We start from the raw sequence: 20,418 nt of genomic DNA, 5'->3' as shown, positions 1-20,418 counted from the left end.
CAACTTCGTGATTCAGTTTAGGGGTACCCGAAGCGATGGCCCTTAAAAATGTCCAACCACAATAAAATCACAAAAACTATGAACAACTAGGAACACTTCTATCAAACGCAATCGAAAAACGATGACTGAAGTTAAATGGTTGAAATTCACTAGCATGACATCACACCCACAAAGGACTCATGGCTTCGTTGAACTCACAACATAAAAATACTCTAACAATCATATACATGTATAATACGTGTAACTCTACTTTATATCCATTTAATCCATTTCTTCTACAAGGAATCCAAAAGTAGCTGGCCTATTCTCAATTACATTTCTTTGCTGATTTTGACATTAAAAATAGATTTATAAAACAAGACAGTGTATTTTAATGGTTTATAGAACAGGACAATGAGGTCTGGAGAAACTATGAACTAGTTGTGCTTACAGGTTTACGCTTGTGAACAGATGCAGAGATTTTGATGACTCTTTTGGTGCAACATTATAACCTACTGCTTTAGTATATGTATATATATGCTGTATTTAGAGGTTGTACCTATAAAAACAAGATTTGAAAACTAACCAGTCATTTCATAGAGTCTTGATTCTTTACAGATAATTCATAAAAACAATAAATGATCAACAAATAAGTAAAACAAACAAATCACAGTAATAAATAAAACTACTTACATATGGTGATGTATTATGGTGCAACCAATTAATGATATCAGTGAATTGGTTAAGTGTACAGATATTTCTTTAAATTTAGTTTACACAGTCACCTGTTTCTTATTCCCTTCCACGTCAATCCCAGCTTTTTACAACACAAAGAAGCTTTATCCAATAATTGCACGCTTTCTTAAATAAAATTTCTCATGAGCAAGTCTAAGATAACTCCTAATATATTAAATGAAGTAAGATGAGACAACTTTTAATACATTTACTAAAAATCAATTGAACAGTTGCGTAAAATACTCAAAACAAAGTCAGTAAAACAACCAAAAATATATAATTCTTTATAAAAATTGAATAAATAACGACATATAACAGACATATAGCGTGCAGTCGTCTCTATGACTGTACATCATCGTCATAAGCAATGTTATCAACCAGGTCCTTTTCTTTAAGGAATCGTGTCCTGTAAATGATACATATATTCGATGGGATAGCCTACTCATCTATTGGAGACAGCCACCTATTAGGGTTGCAACACAAGCAACCAAATATCTGGTAAGTATTTGGTACAAAGATCACTTCAAAATAACTTTTAAGGCATATTATAAAGCATTAGATAGTACCATATATAGTGTAAGTTGTATTGAGTGAGAGAAGATATATATATATACGTATATGATTCTAGTACAGTCAAAACTCTACTTATGATATCCTCTACAACAAATTTCCCAACATATGATTTGACTCTACGATCAATGTAATTGCCAGCATGCAACTTCTTAAAACATCTTTATGCATCAGAGTTGAGTAAATAAAGAGGCTGGTGAAAACTTGAAAAAAATGCAGAATATCAACAAAATTATACATAAGCTCTGATGGTATCAACTTTACCTAATTTCAGTTAAATTAAGTTGTGTACCATCACCTCTACTTCTGAATCAACATATCACTAACCCTGCACTTTTGTTCATTAGTAAAGTAACTATAACAACCTTTTCTATTGACTAATACTTTATTAAAATAGGCTTTATGTATTATCTACGTTTTCGCATTTAGTTTTTTGTATAGCTTTGTGTAATGTACTTGTTTCAATGTTACGTATAATTATTGAAGTGTTTATTGTATTAATTAATTTTTTTACATTTTTTTCAAATCTATCTGTAATGTATTTGTTTTAATGTTATTACAAGTATGTAATGATAACATTTATTTAGGAGTGATAATAAGATTTAGAGCTGTTGGATAAATTAAACAAAACCACAGTGTGTTCTTGTAAGGATACCTGCTCTGATGTGTGACAGTTATAACTTACAAAGAAGATTCTGGAAGTGAACTCATATGTAAAGAATTGACTGCATTTGTTATTTCACATTTTAGAGCTATGGTAAAACATTGTGAAAGCAAGATGCATTTAATTAGCCGCATTGGTTCTTTTACACAAGTCATACAGCTTTTTGTTTAAATGATGTAATGAATTACATGTATATTGATAATTATAATACTTTAGTTAATTAATTTTAGTTAATAATTACAGTGGAACCTCGGTTCTCGAACATTATCCGTTCCAGAAGGTTCGTAAACCGAGTGGTTCAAGATCCGAAACAATTATTCACATTAGAATTAATGTACATAAGTTTTAATCCATTCCAAGTCGAGAAAACAACTTTAGTAAAGTATTTTTTTAACATTTCACACCATAAACTGTACTTTATATTGCATACTATAAATAAAAATGGGTAGATATACATCGTGTTTAATTTTAATAAAATATTTTCTATCTATGATGATGAAAACAGAAAACAAAAAGTAAACATTTCGTATGTTTGGCTCTTAAAATATCAAAATCATTAAAGGTGTACGATACAATACCAAAAATTGCAGAAATTGATAATGAAACAGCAAAAATACAACAGATCAGTTACATCAAAAATCGTGTGAAAAAAGAAGATATAAACAGCAATGGCACGTTTACTTCAAATCTTTGAAGGATAATTCTCCTCCAAAACAATTTAGGGTAACTCGAATGGAAGAGTTGTCTCCCTAGCAAACATCTTCGGTAAAGGGACATCCGAGATAGTTCCTTCCTTTTTGTAAAGAATTTATAAGCGTAACTTGATTTTCCCTTCGTTAACGAATGTTTCCATGGTGTTTCCAGAGCTGTTCCAAATGTTCAATTTTAATGTGCATGCTCCTGTTTTGTCGAAAACCGAATTTACGTTCGAGATCCGAGACGAACAAATCTCAAATTCTTTGGTCGAAAACCGAATTAGTCAAAAATCGACGTGTTGGAGAACCGAGGTTCCACTGTACTTAGTTTAAGCAATGTAATGAGTAACATTGACAATTATAACGACACCAATATTTAGTTGTTAAACTGTCATCAAGAGCATCACAATCAAGAAACGTGTCATCAAATCAAGCTATAACCAATCTTTGCCCAGCTTGAACCCAAGGAGAATTTCTTAATATAAAATTATAATAAGAATAATATATAGAATAATATTATTCTTAATATATTTCTTAATTTCTCACTATAAACCAATTTCTACTAACCATGTAACAGGAAACTTATTAGCAACATCGCCAAAAGTTATTTTTCCTTGCCTTAATTCCTCGGCAACGAATTTAAGGTAGGCCTTCCCAAGGTTCTAAAACAATTAGTAATAACACAATATATCAACGGCGAACCCCATCATTCCAAACAATATACAGCGATGGCCGATTACAACAATTGTACTAATTTTGCATAGAAATGTGCTGACATAAACATGTGCATAGACATAGACATACACTGACATAGAAATGTGATTCAGCTCATTGCTATGTCAGTACAAAATTGACATATAGATAATTTATATTGAAATGTGTAAACAAACTTTTTGGTCTTTTTGTGTAGAAAACCATTTGATAAAAAAAAAACACAGTTTAGAAAAAGAACCACTTAAATGAAGCAGAACAGAATCTTAGGCATACAATTATTGTATGCCACTTTTTTAATAAAACGAGATTAGCAAAGAATTATTATAAGCTTCTAAAAGAGTTGTGCTTAAATTACATACAGTTCTTGCTTGTATCACTGCTTTCTTCTTTAAAAGCAAACGAAATGCTTTAAAAATATTATTGAGCAAGTTTTTGTTGAACATTTGTACTTGTGTTCATATTATCATTTTCGGAAACCCAAAGATCGTTGCTCGAGAAATGAGAATCCCCTTCCTTTGTCCTATTCTACAGCTGGGAGTCTAGGCCAAGCTAACAATGACAACATTCTTTTGGCATATCATATTATCTGGCAACCATAATATGCAATTTACGTAATACACCTGATATTAACAATATTGGAAGCTGCCCAAATTATACTAAAAAATTATTGATCTCTAATTTTTTCGAAAAATATTACGGGCACTTTTGCTCTACACGGGTAAAAAATATAAATAGCTTTCACAAAAACATCACTAAAACAAATTAAAACAAAAAATAACAAATTTGGGACTGCATCACATGAGCCTATACCACTTTTTATCAAATGTGAAAAATAAAATTTTTTTTTCTATCTAGCCATAATAAAGTAAGTATTTGCTATATACAGTCAAACATGGATAACTCGCCCACGGATAGCTCGAACACATGGTTAATTCGAACGGTTTCTTTGGTCCGTTCCCACGTAATGATAAATTGCTATAGATAACTCGAACTCAACACTGTTAATTCGAACTGGTTTTTTGCCCAACGGCTACCGAAACGGTTGTTATCGCTTTAGAAAATCACTTTATTCAAAGCCATAGAGGTAAACCTCATCTTTTCGTAATTCATAAGCGTCGTTATTACCACCATCGGCAAAATATTTTTGTCTACGACTTTTCTAAAGGTTTGGTGAAATTTGATTTATACTGCTATACGATGAATAGCACGGGCTAGCCGGGTCACGCGCGCAAGGATTTTCGCCACGCACATACAAAACAAAAACAGCATGTTGTTTTTGCTTTGTATGTGCGTGGCGAAAATCCTTGAGTGCGTGACCCGGCTAGCCAGTGACGAATAGTTTTTTAATCGTTTTCCGTGTTGATTCAACACGGAATCAACGTCGGAATGTTGAATGTTTAAAACGTCTTAAAAATTGTTGTAATTAAACGTATACGTTGTCTTAGCTAAAAAAAACTATTCATCGTTTGACCTAAACACAGAATACGTGTGTACATTCAATAAGTATCCATTCAAAAAGCGTGAGTGATATACAATGTACCGTAAAACCTCGTAAAACTTTTAATTGAACTGCCTCGGAGTGTTGCTCTTAACGAATCCCAGGTAAAGTAAGGTAATCTTTGCATAAACTTCAAGAAAAATCAGCAAAATTAATCGTGGGTAAAACGCTCAAAAGAAAAAGCTGTCTTTTCTTTTGAGCATTTCAACAACGATCAAGTTTTGCCAATGTCAATCTAAAAAACGTCCTGGCAATAACATCACCTCAAACAACAAACCGATCTCAAGTGATAAAAAAATCTCTATACTTTTTGATAAAAACGTTTTAAACTTTACATTAGAAGCATTTAATTTGAAACAAGCCATTTGTGCTTTTGATTTATATTATAGTTTGTATATGTACATGTATCTACTAATAAATAAGTAAATACATGGACTTGTGACAGTGCTCTGATAACTTGAACGCTCTGATAATTCGAACACTTTTGCTTGGTCCCGTGAAGTTCGAGTTATCCATGTTTGACTGTATCTATGTAACTGCAAAATGAACAGTTTTATTGCAAATAAAAACTGTTGCACTTGCAGAAGAATTCAGTAAATACACTGATTATATGCATCTGCGTGTTGTTGGAGAAAAACTGAGTGAATTATCAGTATGCCGAAAGGAATTGCCGAAAAGAATGGCTGAAGCTGTGGCTGTGCTGCTTGATAGTGTTCCCTTCAGTAAACATTTCACATCCTAATTAATAATCATAATTGATGTTAGCTTTCCAACAATTTTGATGTAAAATATTTTTGCAGTTGAAGGGAGTGATAAAATCCAATACACTTCTATCAAACGCAAAAAAAGATTGCACCTCACAGGAAACAAATTCATACTTTTGGAGGCACAGTCTAAATTTCACTATAATAAGACCCGTATCCGTCCTTCCATCTGGGCGCTAAGAAAAAAGATTGCGCCTAACAGGAGTTCAACCCATGCATTCAGATGCACAGATGTTAAGCCAAGCTCACTACCAATAACCCGTGCAGCCACCTTGCGACAGCTTTCATTAATTGGGCTTATAATTGTTACACATCATGACCTCTGATGGCACATTGAGCTGGAAGCAATGTGGTTGCTATTGGTGGTGTCAGACAAAAGTTAGCCCTTCAACACCATTCACAGCAGTAGCTGGCCGCCATTTTGTAATTGTATTAGCAGTAAGCAGGCCACCATTTTATAACTGTACTAGCAGTAGCTGGTCACCATTTTATAACTGTACTAGAAGTAGTTGACCACCATTTTATAACTGTATTAGCAGTAAGCAGGCCACCATTTTATAACTGTACTAGCAGTAAGCCGGCCACCATTTTATAACTGTACTAGAAGTAGCTGACCACCATTTTATAACTGTACTAGAAGTAGCTGACCACCATTTTATAACTGTACTAGCAGTAGCTGGCCACCATTTTATAACTGTACTAGCAGTAGCTGGCCACCATTTTATAACTGTACTAGCAGTAAGCAGGCCACCATTTTATAACTGTACTAGCAGTAAGCTGGCCACCATTTTATAACTGTACTAGCAGTAGCTGACCACCATTTTATAACTGTACTAGTAGCAGCTGGCCACCATTTTATAACTGTACTAGCAGTAGCTGGCCACCATTTTATAACTGTACTAGCAGTAAGCAGGCCACCATTTTATAACTGTACTAGCAGTAGCTGGCCACCATTTTATAACTGTACTAGCAGCAGCTGGCCACCATTTTATAATTGTACTAGCAGTAAGCTCGGCCATGTCTAGTATTTTTCTATTGTCAACCAGTCCGCAGGCGAGAGTTTAAAATGACAATATGGTAAATATTAATATTGATTTGTCAAAGGGTATGGCACAAAATACATGTATGTATGGTCATAAGAAAGCCTTCAATAAGGAGAATTTAATGAATACTATACCTTCCATTGATCAGTGCTAGAGTCACTCAAATCAAGCCACTTCTGAATCTCACCTATTCTCTGACAAATCTGCGTAAAGTAATGTCAAAACATATTCTCAAAAGTCAACAACTGGGGAAATGAAACAAAAAAATAATTTAAAGGGATGAGCGGAAATCTAAAGGTCAGATATTGTTCAGATAAAGTCTAATATTGCTAGTCTTACAATACGGCCATTGGTGAAGTCAGACAAAATATCTGATCTTAAATTCTCTATATGTTATATATACATACATATACATGTATATACAATATATGCATACTAACTGAATGCCCTGCATTGCCCGAGTAATAAAAAAATATTTGCACAGAAAATATATTTTTATTTAACATATAACAACAGTTACCATTTTTATTTTCAAACTTCATATCATGAAAAAAGTGTTTGCAAGTTTGCAAGTGTTTGGCAGTTGAACAAACAACTGCAACTTTCAAATTTCATGTCATAAAGTGTTTTGTTTCTGAAATTAACATTTAGTAACAACATAGTATGTTAAACTTAGTAGCAATAGTTACCTCCAGTAACTTCAGTGTACTTAATGGTTATGATCTGCAAGTAAGTGTATCATTACAATGTACTAGGTGCAGTACGTACAGTGGGGAGTACTTACCTTCAATACAGATATATAACATAAATATTTAATTTAACTTAAATGAATTTAGCTTACTAAATACATACTTGATGCTAAGTTTTAGTATGTATTTTACTAAACTAAACTTCAGCTTTGTCAAAGGCTAAAGTTTTATAACTTATTTGTTTTCGAATTAGTTTTTATTATAGCTTATAACATTATAACAAATGACGCTAAACAGAGATAGCGACCATCGTATATCTCTTTCAGGAGTTGTGGCAGGGATTTCACCTAATAGCATATCAACATTTTTGTTATTTCGTTGTAATCAGTACATCGACTGCCAAATTTTTATTTTGCGAGAACCTTTTGTTAATATAGTATAGAAGAAAAAAGTCGAAAAAAAATCGTCTTTGTTGTAGCCTCACCGGAAAAAAATTTCGGCGAAAAAAACCATCATATTCTATACAGTAAGGCGAAATAAATCTTAAAGCATCGTGACCCGAAGACACACTGTATTAATTAATAATAAAAATTAGCGATTGCACATAAATTTACATTCTACATAAATTTTTGCGCAAAATCCGTTTTGATTACCAATGGAGCGACTGACATAACATCGCAACCAAGCCTCATAGACGGAAGAGAATAACTCCCTATAAGTGCAGCTGATGCATCAGGTGCAGTACGTCTTGTGACAAGCTGTTGTTGCTCGCCCGCTCGACGGGGGAGGGGACAACTCCGCAAAAACAACAGTTTGTCAAGACAGGCTATGTGATTACGCACGCTTGTTAATAGACTTGCGATTTGAATGTCATGAGTTCTAATCCAAGATGAAGGTGAGTTTCTGAAAGTGATTTTCCATTTCTAAAACTTTACCTGCTATAACTGGACAGACAGATGATGAAAAACAGACTTTGAGATATATATACACATACTGGTAACTTGATTAAATATATAGCACACAAACATATAATATAATAATATATAGCAATAAACAAACACCTTCATTGAAAAGTTAGAATAGTAAATGATGTATATGTTGCTTAAAAACAAATTTTCTGCCCAAAAACTTTTATTATCCGTGCAACGTCGGGCATTCCGCTAGTATATGACTACATGCATTTCTCAGTGTTGGTATGTGTGTCCTTCCAGCTATAGCTTTAGCGCACGCTGATTATTCAACCAATGCGTCCACGCATTGGTTGAATACCCCTGTTAAGAAATATTTTTCATAAAGTTTAATTACTATATCTGGGGTCAAGGCCAATTCTTCTCATGCGGACAATTATATTGTCTCCATGGGAGAAGCCTCGACATTATCTTTTCGTTCGGTCAGATAAAGACAGTCCGATATCTCATTTTTACATTTGCACTAGTATCGAGAGGTACCAGTATCGTCGTATTCAAAGTTTTGATGGATAGCTTCTGGTGGAACAGTAACCTTTTTTATACACACAAACGCACACACACACACACACACACACACACACACACACTGCTATGCAAGAACTGTTATTATTAATTCTACATGTACATATTCAGAATTTTTATTTTTGTTTTTTCAGTTCATATTAATTGTGTCATTACCAAATCATCTTTTATTGTAATCGTAGCAAAACTGACATAGTTTAGCTATTACTTGCAAATTCTTTCACATTCACATCTAAACCTTTTTATAGTCGTTTAATTTTTTTTAATTTATTTGACCTGCACGAAACATTTTCCTCATGATATGAAGTTTGAAGTTGTTTGACAAAGTTTGAAAACCTTTACAGTTGTTTTTTATTTTCTCTCTTAATATATTTCAACTACACAGAACACCTTTCTCATGATATGTAGCTTAAAAATTAGAATGGCAAATGTTGTTAGATATTGAATCCAAATAAATTTTCTGTCCAAAGACTTTTTTATTATACAGGCAACGCCGGGTGGTACAGCTAGTTACCCAATATAGTCTATCCATAGAATTACCATGATGTATACAAATCAGAAAGAACCTTTATCAGGCATAAAGCATCATCAAGAAGCACTACCTTCGAATGATGTACCCAAGCCTGTTGAGGTAATTATAGACAAGATAATGCTCCATAGTTGCAAGAAGATCAGACTTGAGAAACAAGAACAGAGCTTCCTGCATGCCTGCATTTTATTATACCCCAAACCCGCTTGTACAGCTAATAGTAATACAGCTAATAGTACATATATATACAAGTTGAATGCCCGACGTTGCACAAATAATAAAAACGTTTTTGCACAGAAAATTAGTTTTTATCAATAAACACAACATTTGCCATTCTAACTTTTAAATGAAGATGTTTGTTTACTGCTGTGTGTGCTATAAATTTCATTAGGTTTATGCATAGATATAGTAATGATATAAGGTTTACTATATCTATGGGTTTATGCATATATTTATAGCATTTTGGGAAAATCTGAGTAGTTTTCTTCTACTTAATTTCTTCTTTTAGTAAGTTGATTAGAGCGTGCCAGCTGAATCGTGAAAAATAAATAATTTTAACCAATCGCCATTAGACATTGGCAGAAATAATAACTAATTTATGTGCACAATTATTACATAGTGTGGCAAGTAGGTCGTGTGACATAGTAGATAGCACACCTGCCTGCAGAATCAGGGTTTTCGAATTAAATTCTAGTGTGAAGTGGTTTTTCATTCCTAAAACTTATTATTATAACTGAACAAATGAATGACAGACAAGCAGAGAGATATGATGTATATCTATATCTCTCTACTCATCTCTATATCTGGGTCTGTTGTTTGTTGGTCTGTCATTCATGCGCCCAGTTCTAGTAATAAAGTTTTAGGAATGAAAAGCGCTTCACACGGGAGTTGAACTTGGAAACCCTGAATCTACAGACAGGTGTGCTAGCCACTATGCCAAATAGCCTACTCGCCATACTATAGAATAATTGTGCACATATTTATGCACCTGCCAATCTTTAATGCTGATTGGTCAAAATACCACGTTACACACTTCATCTAGCACATTTGAAGATCATGATTGCGTGAGAGATCATGACATAATCTTTTTTCCCAATGCTGGTTTCAGAGGGAGGAACACGGCTCTTATTATAGTAAAAGTTAAACTAGCTCAAGTTACTCAAAATCAACGGGTACAGAAACAAACAACTAAAAAAAATTTTCTATTAAAAAAAAAGTTTTATTACCTGTGCTGGGCATTTACCTAGTATAGTACATATATACAGTATATATAATATATAATACATTTTATATAGTACATATACTACATATTCTATTATAATTTATAGAGTATGTAGATACTATATATACAATAGCGTATTTTATATATTATAAATATACTATATTAATAAAATTATAGATGTTGTTTTATTGGGCAAGCTATTATCATTTTCTTTTGCCTCAGACAGGCCATTACTATGACAGCACCATTAGCATCAGTGAATCAATTATAATCTGAATATATGCAACAGCACCATTAGCATCAGTGAATCAATTATAATCTGAATATATGCAACAGCACCATTAGCATCAGTGAATCAATTATAATCTGAATATATGCAACATCAGTGAATCAATTATAATCTGAATATATGCAACATCAGTGAATCAATTATAATCTGAATATATGCAACAGCACCATTAGCATCAGTGAATCAATTACCTATAATCTGAATATATGCAACAGGTATCAAATGTTCTCTTCTACTAAACTATGTCTCACCCGTTCCCTTGTGGTCGCCTCATCAAATCCTTGTTTTCTACGCAACGAGTTGCGAACTTTCTCCCTTATTGCTCGACACATTATGTACCAAGCTGTCTTTTTCTTCAGAAGACCGATGACATTGTGGTCACAATCCATGTAGTAAAAAACATCCCCCTCAAAGCCGTGCTGCTTTCTGATCTAGAGATCGGAGTTACAAAAGAACACGTTGTTCAAGCATAGACATATAGTCAATAAACATAGACATATAGTCAATTAACATAGACATATAGTCGATTAACATAGACATGTAGTCAATAAACATAGACATATAGTCAATAAACATAGACATGTGGGCAATAAACATAGACATATAGTCAATAAACACATGGACAATAAACATAGACATATAGTCAATAAACAGACATAGTTAATAAACATAGACACATAGTCAATTAACATAGACATATAGTCAATAAATAGAGACATATGATCAATAAACACAGACATATGGTCAATAAACACAGACATATAATCAATAAACGTTGACATATGGTCAATAAATATAGACATAGTCAATAAACATAGACATATGGTCAATAATCATAGACATACAATCAATAAACATAGATATATGATCAATAAATATAGACACACAGTCAATAAACAGACATGTACATGTACTGTAGTTAATAAGTGTAAAATACAGTCTGTAAACACAGGCATATGCTACGAACCTTCCTTTAAAAAATTTGAGGTAATTTAATCAACGATTGATGGAACAACAGAAATGTTCAAGTTAAAAGAATGAGCTTTGAGTAAAAAATTATTAGGTTTGTTAAAAATGAACCTAAAACGTAATTTTCTACCACACAGCATATAACCTATAACCTATAATCTAGAAATATCTATTACCTTGGTACCTCTATGGTTGAGGTACATCTATGATATTGGTATATCTATGATCTAGGTGCAGCATTATAGGCATATACAAATGTACATGTATATAGTCATGTCATATCTATGATTCTGATACGTATGTAGGTATATCCATGAGTTTGGCAAATCTATGAGCTAGGAAAATTTATAGATATATTCATGATCTTTGTGCATTTTTGACCTAAGTGCATATAAAAGTGTATATATCATTTGTTACATATATAATATAAATAGAATATAAATATATTTGGGAACTTGGTACAGTTATGGTCTAGTTACCTAAGAATTCGGTATATACATGATAAAGGTACATCTACTGTATAATCTGTTTTATTTTAGGTGTATCCACAGCTTGTGTGTACATCTATGTCTAGTTGTATATAACCAGATAACTACATATAAATTTAATTACATATAACCACATATAACTAGACATAACTACATATAATTAGACATAACTACATATAACTAGACATAACTACATATAACTACATATAACTAGACATAACTACATATAACTAGACATAACTACATATAACTAGACATAACTACATATAATTAGACATAACTACATATAACTAGACATAACTACATATAACTAGACATAACTACATATAACTAGGCATAACTACATATAACTAGACATAACTACATATAACTAGACATAACTACATATAACTAGACATAACTACATATAACTAGACATAACTACATATAACTAGACATAACTACATATAACTAGACATAACTACATATAACTAGACATAACTACATATAACTAGGCATAACTACATATAACTAGACATAACTACATATAACTAGACATAACTACATATAACTAGGCATAACTACATATAACTAGACATAACTACATATAACTAGACATAACTACATATAACTAGACATAACTACATATAACTAGACATAACTACATATAACTAGACATAACTACATATAACTAGACATAACTACATATAACTAGGCATAACTACATATAACTAGACATAACTACATATAACTAGACATAACTACATATAACTAGACATAACTACATATAACTAAACATAACTACATATAACTAGACATAACTACATATAACTAGACATAACTACATATAACTAGACATAACTACATATAACTAGACATAACTACATATAATTAGACATAACTACATATAACTAGACATAACTACATATAACTACATATAACTAGACATAACTACATATAACTAGACATAACTACATATAACTAGACATAACTACATATAACTAGACATAACTACATATAACTAGACATAACTACATATAACTAGACATAACTACATATAACTAGACATAACTACATATAACTAGGCATAACTACATATAACTAGACATATACATGTATGTACACATATGTTGAGTTAAAATGTGATAAAAAGCAGTCAGATCTCAGAGTGAAAACAGTTGAACTATGCTAAACCACATTCTACGGTAATTTTTGCTCACATATAAATCACCGGCATAACTAAACAAATGTCTGATATTAAATAGGCCAGTTGGACTTCACAAAGCAACAAGCACAAAATCTGGCTGTTCAAGCATTTTTGTCAGCATAAAATTGACTATGAGATGTTACTTGGCATGCGTCATCAACGGCTTTATAGATATCTTTGTAAAAGAAAAAGGCATTCTTTTACAGCGCAATAGGGTTAGATTAGGTTGCGGAGATACACAGTTCTCATAGCTACCTCAAGCATATAGCTTTCAGCCTCACTGGTTGTCATCACCATGTACCCTACAGGGTCAAAGCCAAGATCGGCGGCAAGATCACAAGCTATATCAGGAGGCAGGACACATAGCTCACTCTTTGCTGACACATCCGTGGATGTCCAGGCAATAAACTTCAATGCGGATCTGCATGTACAAGGTAAAGTATTCAAGTAAACATATTTTATCATTTTATTTCCCATGCTGAACACCGCAGAGAATTTGCCTTGGAAGTCATTGCATGATTTAGGCATATTCCAATGATTGAAAAAACGAATGAGACTGACACAAACTCCATAAAAATGTAAATGTCTATGATAAGAGTGCGATGCAATTACACAAAAACATTCGACAAAATTACATAAGAGCAACAGGAAAGAACAACACCAAAAGTTGCTGCTCTCTCCTATTTGATTTACTAACCGTAAAAGCAACTTTTTCTAATTCCACAAGGGAATTCCAAAATTTTCTACTCTTATTACAGACTAACAAATGGAATGGAATACTCGAGTGTATAAAAAATTAGGAAAGACCAGCCTCTAACTCACTTGTCTCCGAGGTAAGACAAATCCTCAACATGCTGGTGATCGGGGTTTAGGATTTCCATAACAACTGTGAGGCGAGTTTCACTGAGAAAATTCAGCAATCTACAACACAGCATATCTTACCCCATATAATATCAGCTAATACAGTGTATCATCTAACGCATACATGTAATATCACTTGATACAGCATATCTTACCACATATAATATCAGCTAATACAGTATATCATCTAACACGTACATGTAATATCACTTGACACAGCATATCTTACCACATATAATATCAGCTAATACAGTGTATCATCTAACACACACATGTTATATCACTTGATACAGCAAATCTTACCACATATGATATAAGATAATACAGTGTATCATCTAACACGTACATGTAATATCCCTTGACACAGCATATCTTACCACATATAATATCAGCTAATACAGTGTATCAACTAACACGTACATGTAATATCCTTTGACACAGCATATCATATCATCAATAAAATCATTTAAACTCAGAGCATGCCAACAGTTAACCCTTAAGATTAGTTGAGAATACATGAACTACATAATGGAGTTGCCTACTCATGACAAACAATGCAAGAGTGCTAAGGGCTTTGCTTGCATTACTATGAGGCATAGGGTTTTTCGCTTTTGAAAAAAAAAGATAAATAGTACACAAGTTTTTAAATGTAAATATTAATTTACTGTAAAAATTTCACTCAATTTAAAAAAGTTTAGGCTTCAAAAGTTTGTGTTTGGCGTTTTCAAAAACGAAAATGTAATAATCTAAGTGCAGTGATTTAATCAAACATAATACTGTTGGCTTTGTAACGTTTGATGATTATGTTTACAGAAATCAAAACGTATTTTTAGCAATTTTATGCAAGCTTATTTCGCAAGCGTTTGTAAAATCGTAAAAAAGCTGTACTATTCTTAAATTTCAACTTTGTTCTTAGCACTAAAACCTTTTTTATAAATGAAAGATTGATCCAATTGAGTCAGCACAAACTAATTAAATAAGATATAAATAAACTAATTAAAATGTGCAAACAGTATAGCTACATCCATGCATTGACATTGGGCAGGCGGATATGATGATTATTTATATATATATATAAATCTCAAAGTTTGTGTGTGATTCTGTGTGTCCAGCTATAGCTATTAAAATCTTGAATGAAAAATCCATATCACAGATGATTTGATCTCAGAACCCTCGTTCCCCAAACGATATGCTAAACCATTGAGCTACACGAGATTGAAGGGTTCATTGGGCGATATATGGGTGCTATGTGGGTGAAAATACTCATACCGCAGAGTATGCGGTATGCGTATTTTATGCTTGCTCTCACAGCTCTTATTAGTAAATTTAGCAATGGGATACTAGCTTACTCAAATTAGCCATTGGGAATGTGCCAGGCTAATGGCAAGTAGCAGGCAACTACATTACCTGCAACTGTTTATAAGCTGATTTTAATAACCGTGCAAAGCCAAGCATACCGCTAATTTTATTATAATTCAACAATTAACTTAATGCGTAATTAATTTTGCCATTGAAACAAACAGTATGTGATATAGAAAACTACTGTGAAGATGAATATGCATTACACAAAAGTACGCCATCAGACTCACCGAACCACCTTTTCTTGTCCAATTGCCTTGAAAAAGCTAAATATTGAGTGAGCTATTTCCTTTGCAATCTGGTATCTTTCGCCACTATATTTGTCTATATCTGACATTTTTCGCACCAACAGGTGAACATTCTGCAAAACGCACACAAGAACCTACTTATGACTAAAACAAAAATTCTTTTTGAAGCAAAACCAGATGCTTTGTAAAATAGAAACAACACAAAACAATCAATGCTATTTATTATTTAGTAACACTAAATGATAGCGGTGTCAGCACTAAACGAGAGAAGTTAAAACGTGAAAGATTCTTGTAGCACAAAAATTTAAGAGACAGAAACATATAGAGCGAGTCACAGACAAAATCGTAGAGGGAATCATAGAACTCATATTGTGATAAGTCAAATTAATCTCTTTTAGTCAGCCTGTCGTGTGACCTTCAGGGAAAATCAAACATGAAGAGTCCCTACAGTTAAGGTCAAGCATACATTCTAGTGATGACATAAAGGAAAATTAAAGTAGCTATTAAGACAGAATACGATCTACAAATTGTTGGTCCAAAACAGAAGAGCATAACTCCGATTAGAATGAGTAACAAGCTATAGGTATGATTTTATTTTAAACATATACAGCAAACGGGATCATCAAAGATCGCCTACATTTAAACCTTGCTAGTGCCCTGGCAGTATGGTGAGCAGTGAGAGGTTGTCATGTGTAATAACTACACATACAATTATTTTGGAATGCTAACAGGTGGTTGGTTGGTGCAGTTGTTAGAGTGTAGGACTACTGTGTTGAAGGTTGCGGGTTTGAATCCCACACAACGGAATATTTTTTTCCCAACCCCAATGGTGGCTTTTGCCGGATAAGGTTTTTATTATAAGTATTGTTCGCTACTCAAATGACAGATAAAAGGTGTGATTCATGCAGAATGTCAAGTTAACCGGGTCATACCTTGGATCCCATGCATATGTAATGAACTCCATGTATCTTAATACAGCTCATGTGAGCTGCCTCTCCATTGGCTTTCCTAAGAGTAATCACATATGAAGTTTCATCAAGACTCTACAACGCAGCTTACGCAAAAATTATGCTGCACAGTAGTCAACACAACAAGCAGGACGCTGAGAAATCAATTGAGAAACCTCGACACTTTGAACCTTGTGCAGTATATACAAGCAAGTCTCCTGATCTTAGACGGTGTTAGCAGCTTTCCATCGACTGTGAACGCACTTAAAACAGAGCAATTCCTGTGGAAGTAAATATAATTTTAGAGCTGCAAGCTTGTAAAGCTCCATAAAAATAGAAATCAAATAATGTAAATAGTTTTTTCACTCTCTCAGAGAAGTGATGTTTTAGAGATAAATGAAGAAACATGATTGCAGTACACTGAGTCTGATAGAGTGTGTACCTATATTTGTTACGAGTAGAAAAACCAATAGTTTTAGTGTAAAGCTCTTGTTGCTGAAGAGAAGAAACTTTCTAGCTTTGTCCGTCTTTGATGTTCACCAAGAATTTTGATCAGACTGTCATTAGGAAATAATGTTCTGTTCATTTCTCTGATGTTTAGAAATGCTCTCGGTATTTTGATGATAGCTCAAGAACTAATAGTCCAAACCAGCTGAAACTTTGGAATTTTGCTAAAATGTATTACACACAGAGTGACCCAAATGTTGTAATCCTTTGTAAACCGGAAGTAGGAAAAAAGTACGGTAGAATCTAGTGGGCAAACAACTTCCTGAATTGACTCCGAGCCAAGGCTTCAAAGTGTTGAAAAACCTCAAGGCAAAACATGAGATGAAAATTTTATGCTAGTTTAGGCTAATGCTTTATGCAGCAGGTTGATATGCAAATACTTTGGTGAAGTAACGCTTCCATATTACGTCATCGCCTCCTGATGATCTGTCATCATCGTCTCCCATTCCACCAGTGAACTTCTTTAAAGCATATATTATGCATTGCCATGGCTTGTCATCCAATTGCAAAAATGTGTTACCTCTTGCAACCTAAAATTAACAACCTCAACATAATAAAAAGAATGTTATATTTTCAAACACCTCAAGGCATTTCAGACAACGTATTTGGCATCATACATAAAAATCTTTGAGTAGATTGACTAGAAAAAATTTAAAATCATACCCCAAAATTACTGGGTAGGGTGACTAAAAAATATTATCTTGTTGCAGTTAAGACTGCTATGAACAATGCGACTACTGTTGCAGACCTATGTAACATAATTACTTGGCAGTCGCTTATGACCCATCCTCCAACATGTGCACAGGATGGGTCATGAGCGATTGCCAAAACAACTATTATATTCACAACTCTACTAAAAAAAGAGGAATCAGGCTAGACATAGACTGAGATACAAAAATGTAGCAAAGTGTAACATGAAGTTGAGGGAACTAGACACAAATAGATAGCAAGATAACTTGAGGGAACTAGACACATACAGATGGCAAGATAAGTTGAGGGAACTAGACACATACAAATAGCAAGAGAAAGTGGAAAACAAGCTGCATGGAAGCCAGTAATAAAGCCTGAACAATAAAATAGTTATTATCGAAATGACTGACTGTGAGAGCGAGAAATGCAACATCAAAACAGTAAAATGTTGGCAAACCTTCTCACGCAGTTCCTGATCAGCATCATATACTGCATCATCAGGCCCCCGCGAGAAGACCTTTACATCCGCAAGCATGCCACTCACACCATCAGGTAAAATTCCATCAGGTACCTTTTGTTCTATTACCTTTAGATCATCGTGACACTTTGCCCAATTGACAAACCTTGAATGAAACAATGTAAATGCATGGTCAATCAACACAAGCATGTATGCAGAACAAGTTTGCTTTATTCATGCACTAAAGATGCATGAAAGCCCTACTAGCTGTTTAAAACTGTAAAAAAGATTATACGATTGCAGACTGACCAAAATAATTACCCAAAACATTACACAGCTTTGTAATTACTCTCTCAGTTTGTATTTTCATAAACGTATTTGAACATTTGAGTCTTAAAAACAAGTAAGATGGTAAAGGAGTTGTCGTTACTTACTCATTGCTGCTGCTAAAAGAAGTTTGGCCTAAATCCAACAGTTTCTTGATATAAGGCTCTGGCGCTGTGCAACAATCAGCTAACACTTTAGCTGTAACTGAGTCTTTGTAATCGCCACAAGCAGATGACATACCTTAATTAATAAACAGGATAACTTGCAGAAATTACCTGTGCATTTAAAACTGTATAAGGCCTTAATTGTTTTGTCTAGAAAGTAAAAGATTTACCACACCAAAGCGAGCATGAAATAAAACAATGTGGCACACAAATTATCAAATAAACAGTAGCTGTTCATGAAAGCTTTAATCTGAAATACTGCACGCTGTGCCACAGATCTTTCTATAGCTTTTTAGCATATTTCAGCACTATGTGTCGAACACTAGCAATGATAAACCTTTTTACATGTGTGTTACTATTAACAATGATATACAGTCTCCCATGTAGGGGCTGTATATCATTGCTACTAGTGTCTCAGCAGTTATGCTGAACACTCAGCAAACTTTGTTAAAGTTTAAATACTTTTGTAAAGCTTACTATGACTAAATGTTATAATTATCTTTTGTATGTTTATACATAATTGCATTTTGTGTAGTTTGTTGAGCAAAAAAGTTACAAATTTGAACGTCTTCGAAATCAGAAGCATCAGCTCTAGCTTGAACATACTCATCGTGTTGGCATGCACAGTCAAACTGGTGAAGCGTCAAGCAAAACCAAACAGAGATGCTACAGACTTTTTCGCTTTTTTACTCTAGCTATAAACATCCATCCATAACACAGATATAAACTAAAAATGCACTAGATTGACAATCAACTACCACAGTGGTACTTGGTGAGAAACCTATTGTAAAATATGACTATTGCTTACCACAATAAAGATCGCGCATATATATATATATAACTACAAACATACCTGCCAACTCTCACGCATTGGGCGTGAGACTCACGCAATATATATGAGCAATCTTTACGCAATCACCCAAAGAAAAAATGAAAATGCGTGAGATTTTTGCCCCAATTTCCACAATTTTATATATACTATCATTGATACATCAATTGCCCAAAAACCAAATCTCACGCATTGCCCCACTCTTGAGTTGGCAGGTCTGACTACAAAATGAATAAAAAATAAAATGATTAGATTTTATCTAACACTGTCCAGTCAAATAAATAAAACAGTAAAATGTTTTCCAAGATTTTATATAGATATCTTCCAAAATAGATATAAACAGTTTATATCTATTTCCTTTAGATATAAACTTAAAATAGCTTATCTGCTAAATGCCCACTTGTCAATACCACTACGCCACTATCTTCAAATCTATTACCGAAATAAAATATGTTGCTGCAATCAAACTATGTAATTTGACAATCAAACAAACAATTAGTATTAT

The 20,418-nt window shown here is 33.4% G+C and overlaps 1 protein-coding gene across 1 annotated transcript; it reads right to left on the bottom strand.

Moving 5' to 3' along the window:
• Nucleotides 1-515: 515 nt before the first annotated feature.
• LOC137390664 (uncharacterized) lies at nucleotides 516-19,158 on the bottom strand. Its single transcript, XM_068076990.1, has 11 exons — nucleotides 19,028-19,158; nucleotides 18,594-18,759; nucleotides 17,827-17,976; nucleotides 16,925-17,035; nucleotides 15,975-16,105; nucleotides 14,347-14,445; nucleotides 13,780-13,945; nucleotides 11,133-11,312; nucleotides 6,797-6,865; nucleotides 3,211-3,305; nucleotides 516-1,120 (listed from the first exon to the last, which is right to left on the bottom strand). The coding sequence occupies exons 1-11, from the start codon at nucleotides 19,156-19,158 to the stop codon at nucleotides 1,054-1,056; spliced, it is 1,365 nt and encodes a 454-aa protein (XP_067933091.1). The 3' UTR covers nucleotides 516-1,053.
• Between the last annotated feature and the right edge of the window lie 1,260 nt (nucleotides 19,159-20,418).

Source organism: Watersipora subatra, chromosome 3, assembly GCF_963576615.1.
Source record: "Watersipora subatra chromosome 3, tzWatSuba1.1, whole genome shotgun sequence".
Taxonomy (NCBI): domain Eukaryota; kingdom Metazoa; phylum Bryozoa; class Gymnolaemata; order Cheilostomatida; family Watersiporidae; genus Watersipora; species Watersipora subatra.
Note: the sequence above shows the minus strand (reverse complement) of the source record. Positions and strands in the feature narration are given on the sequence as shown.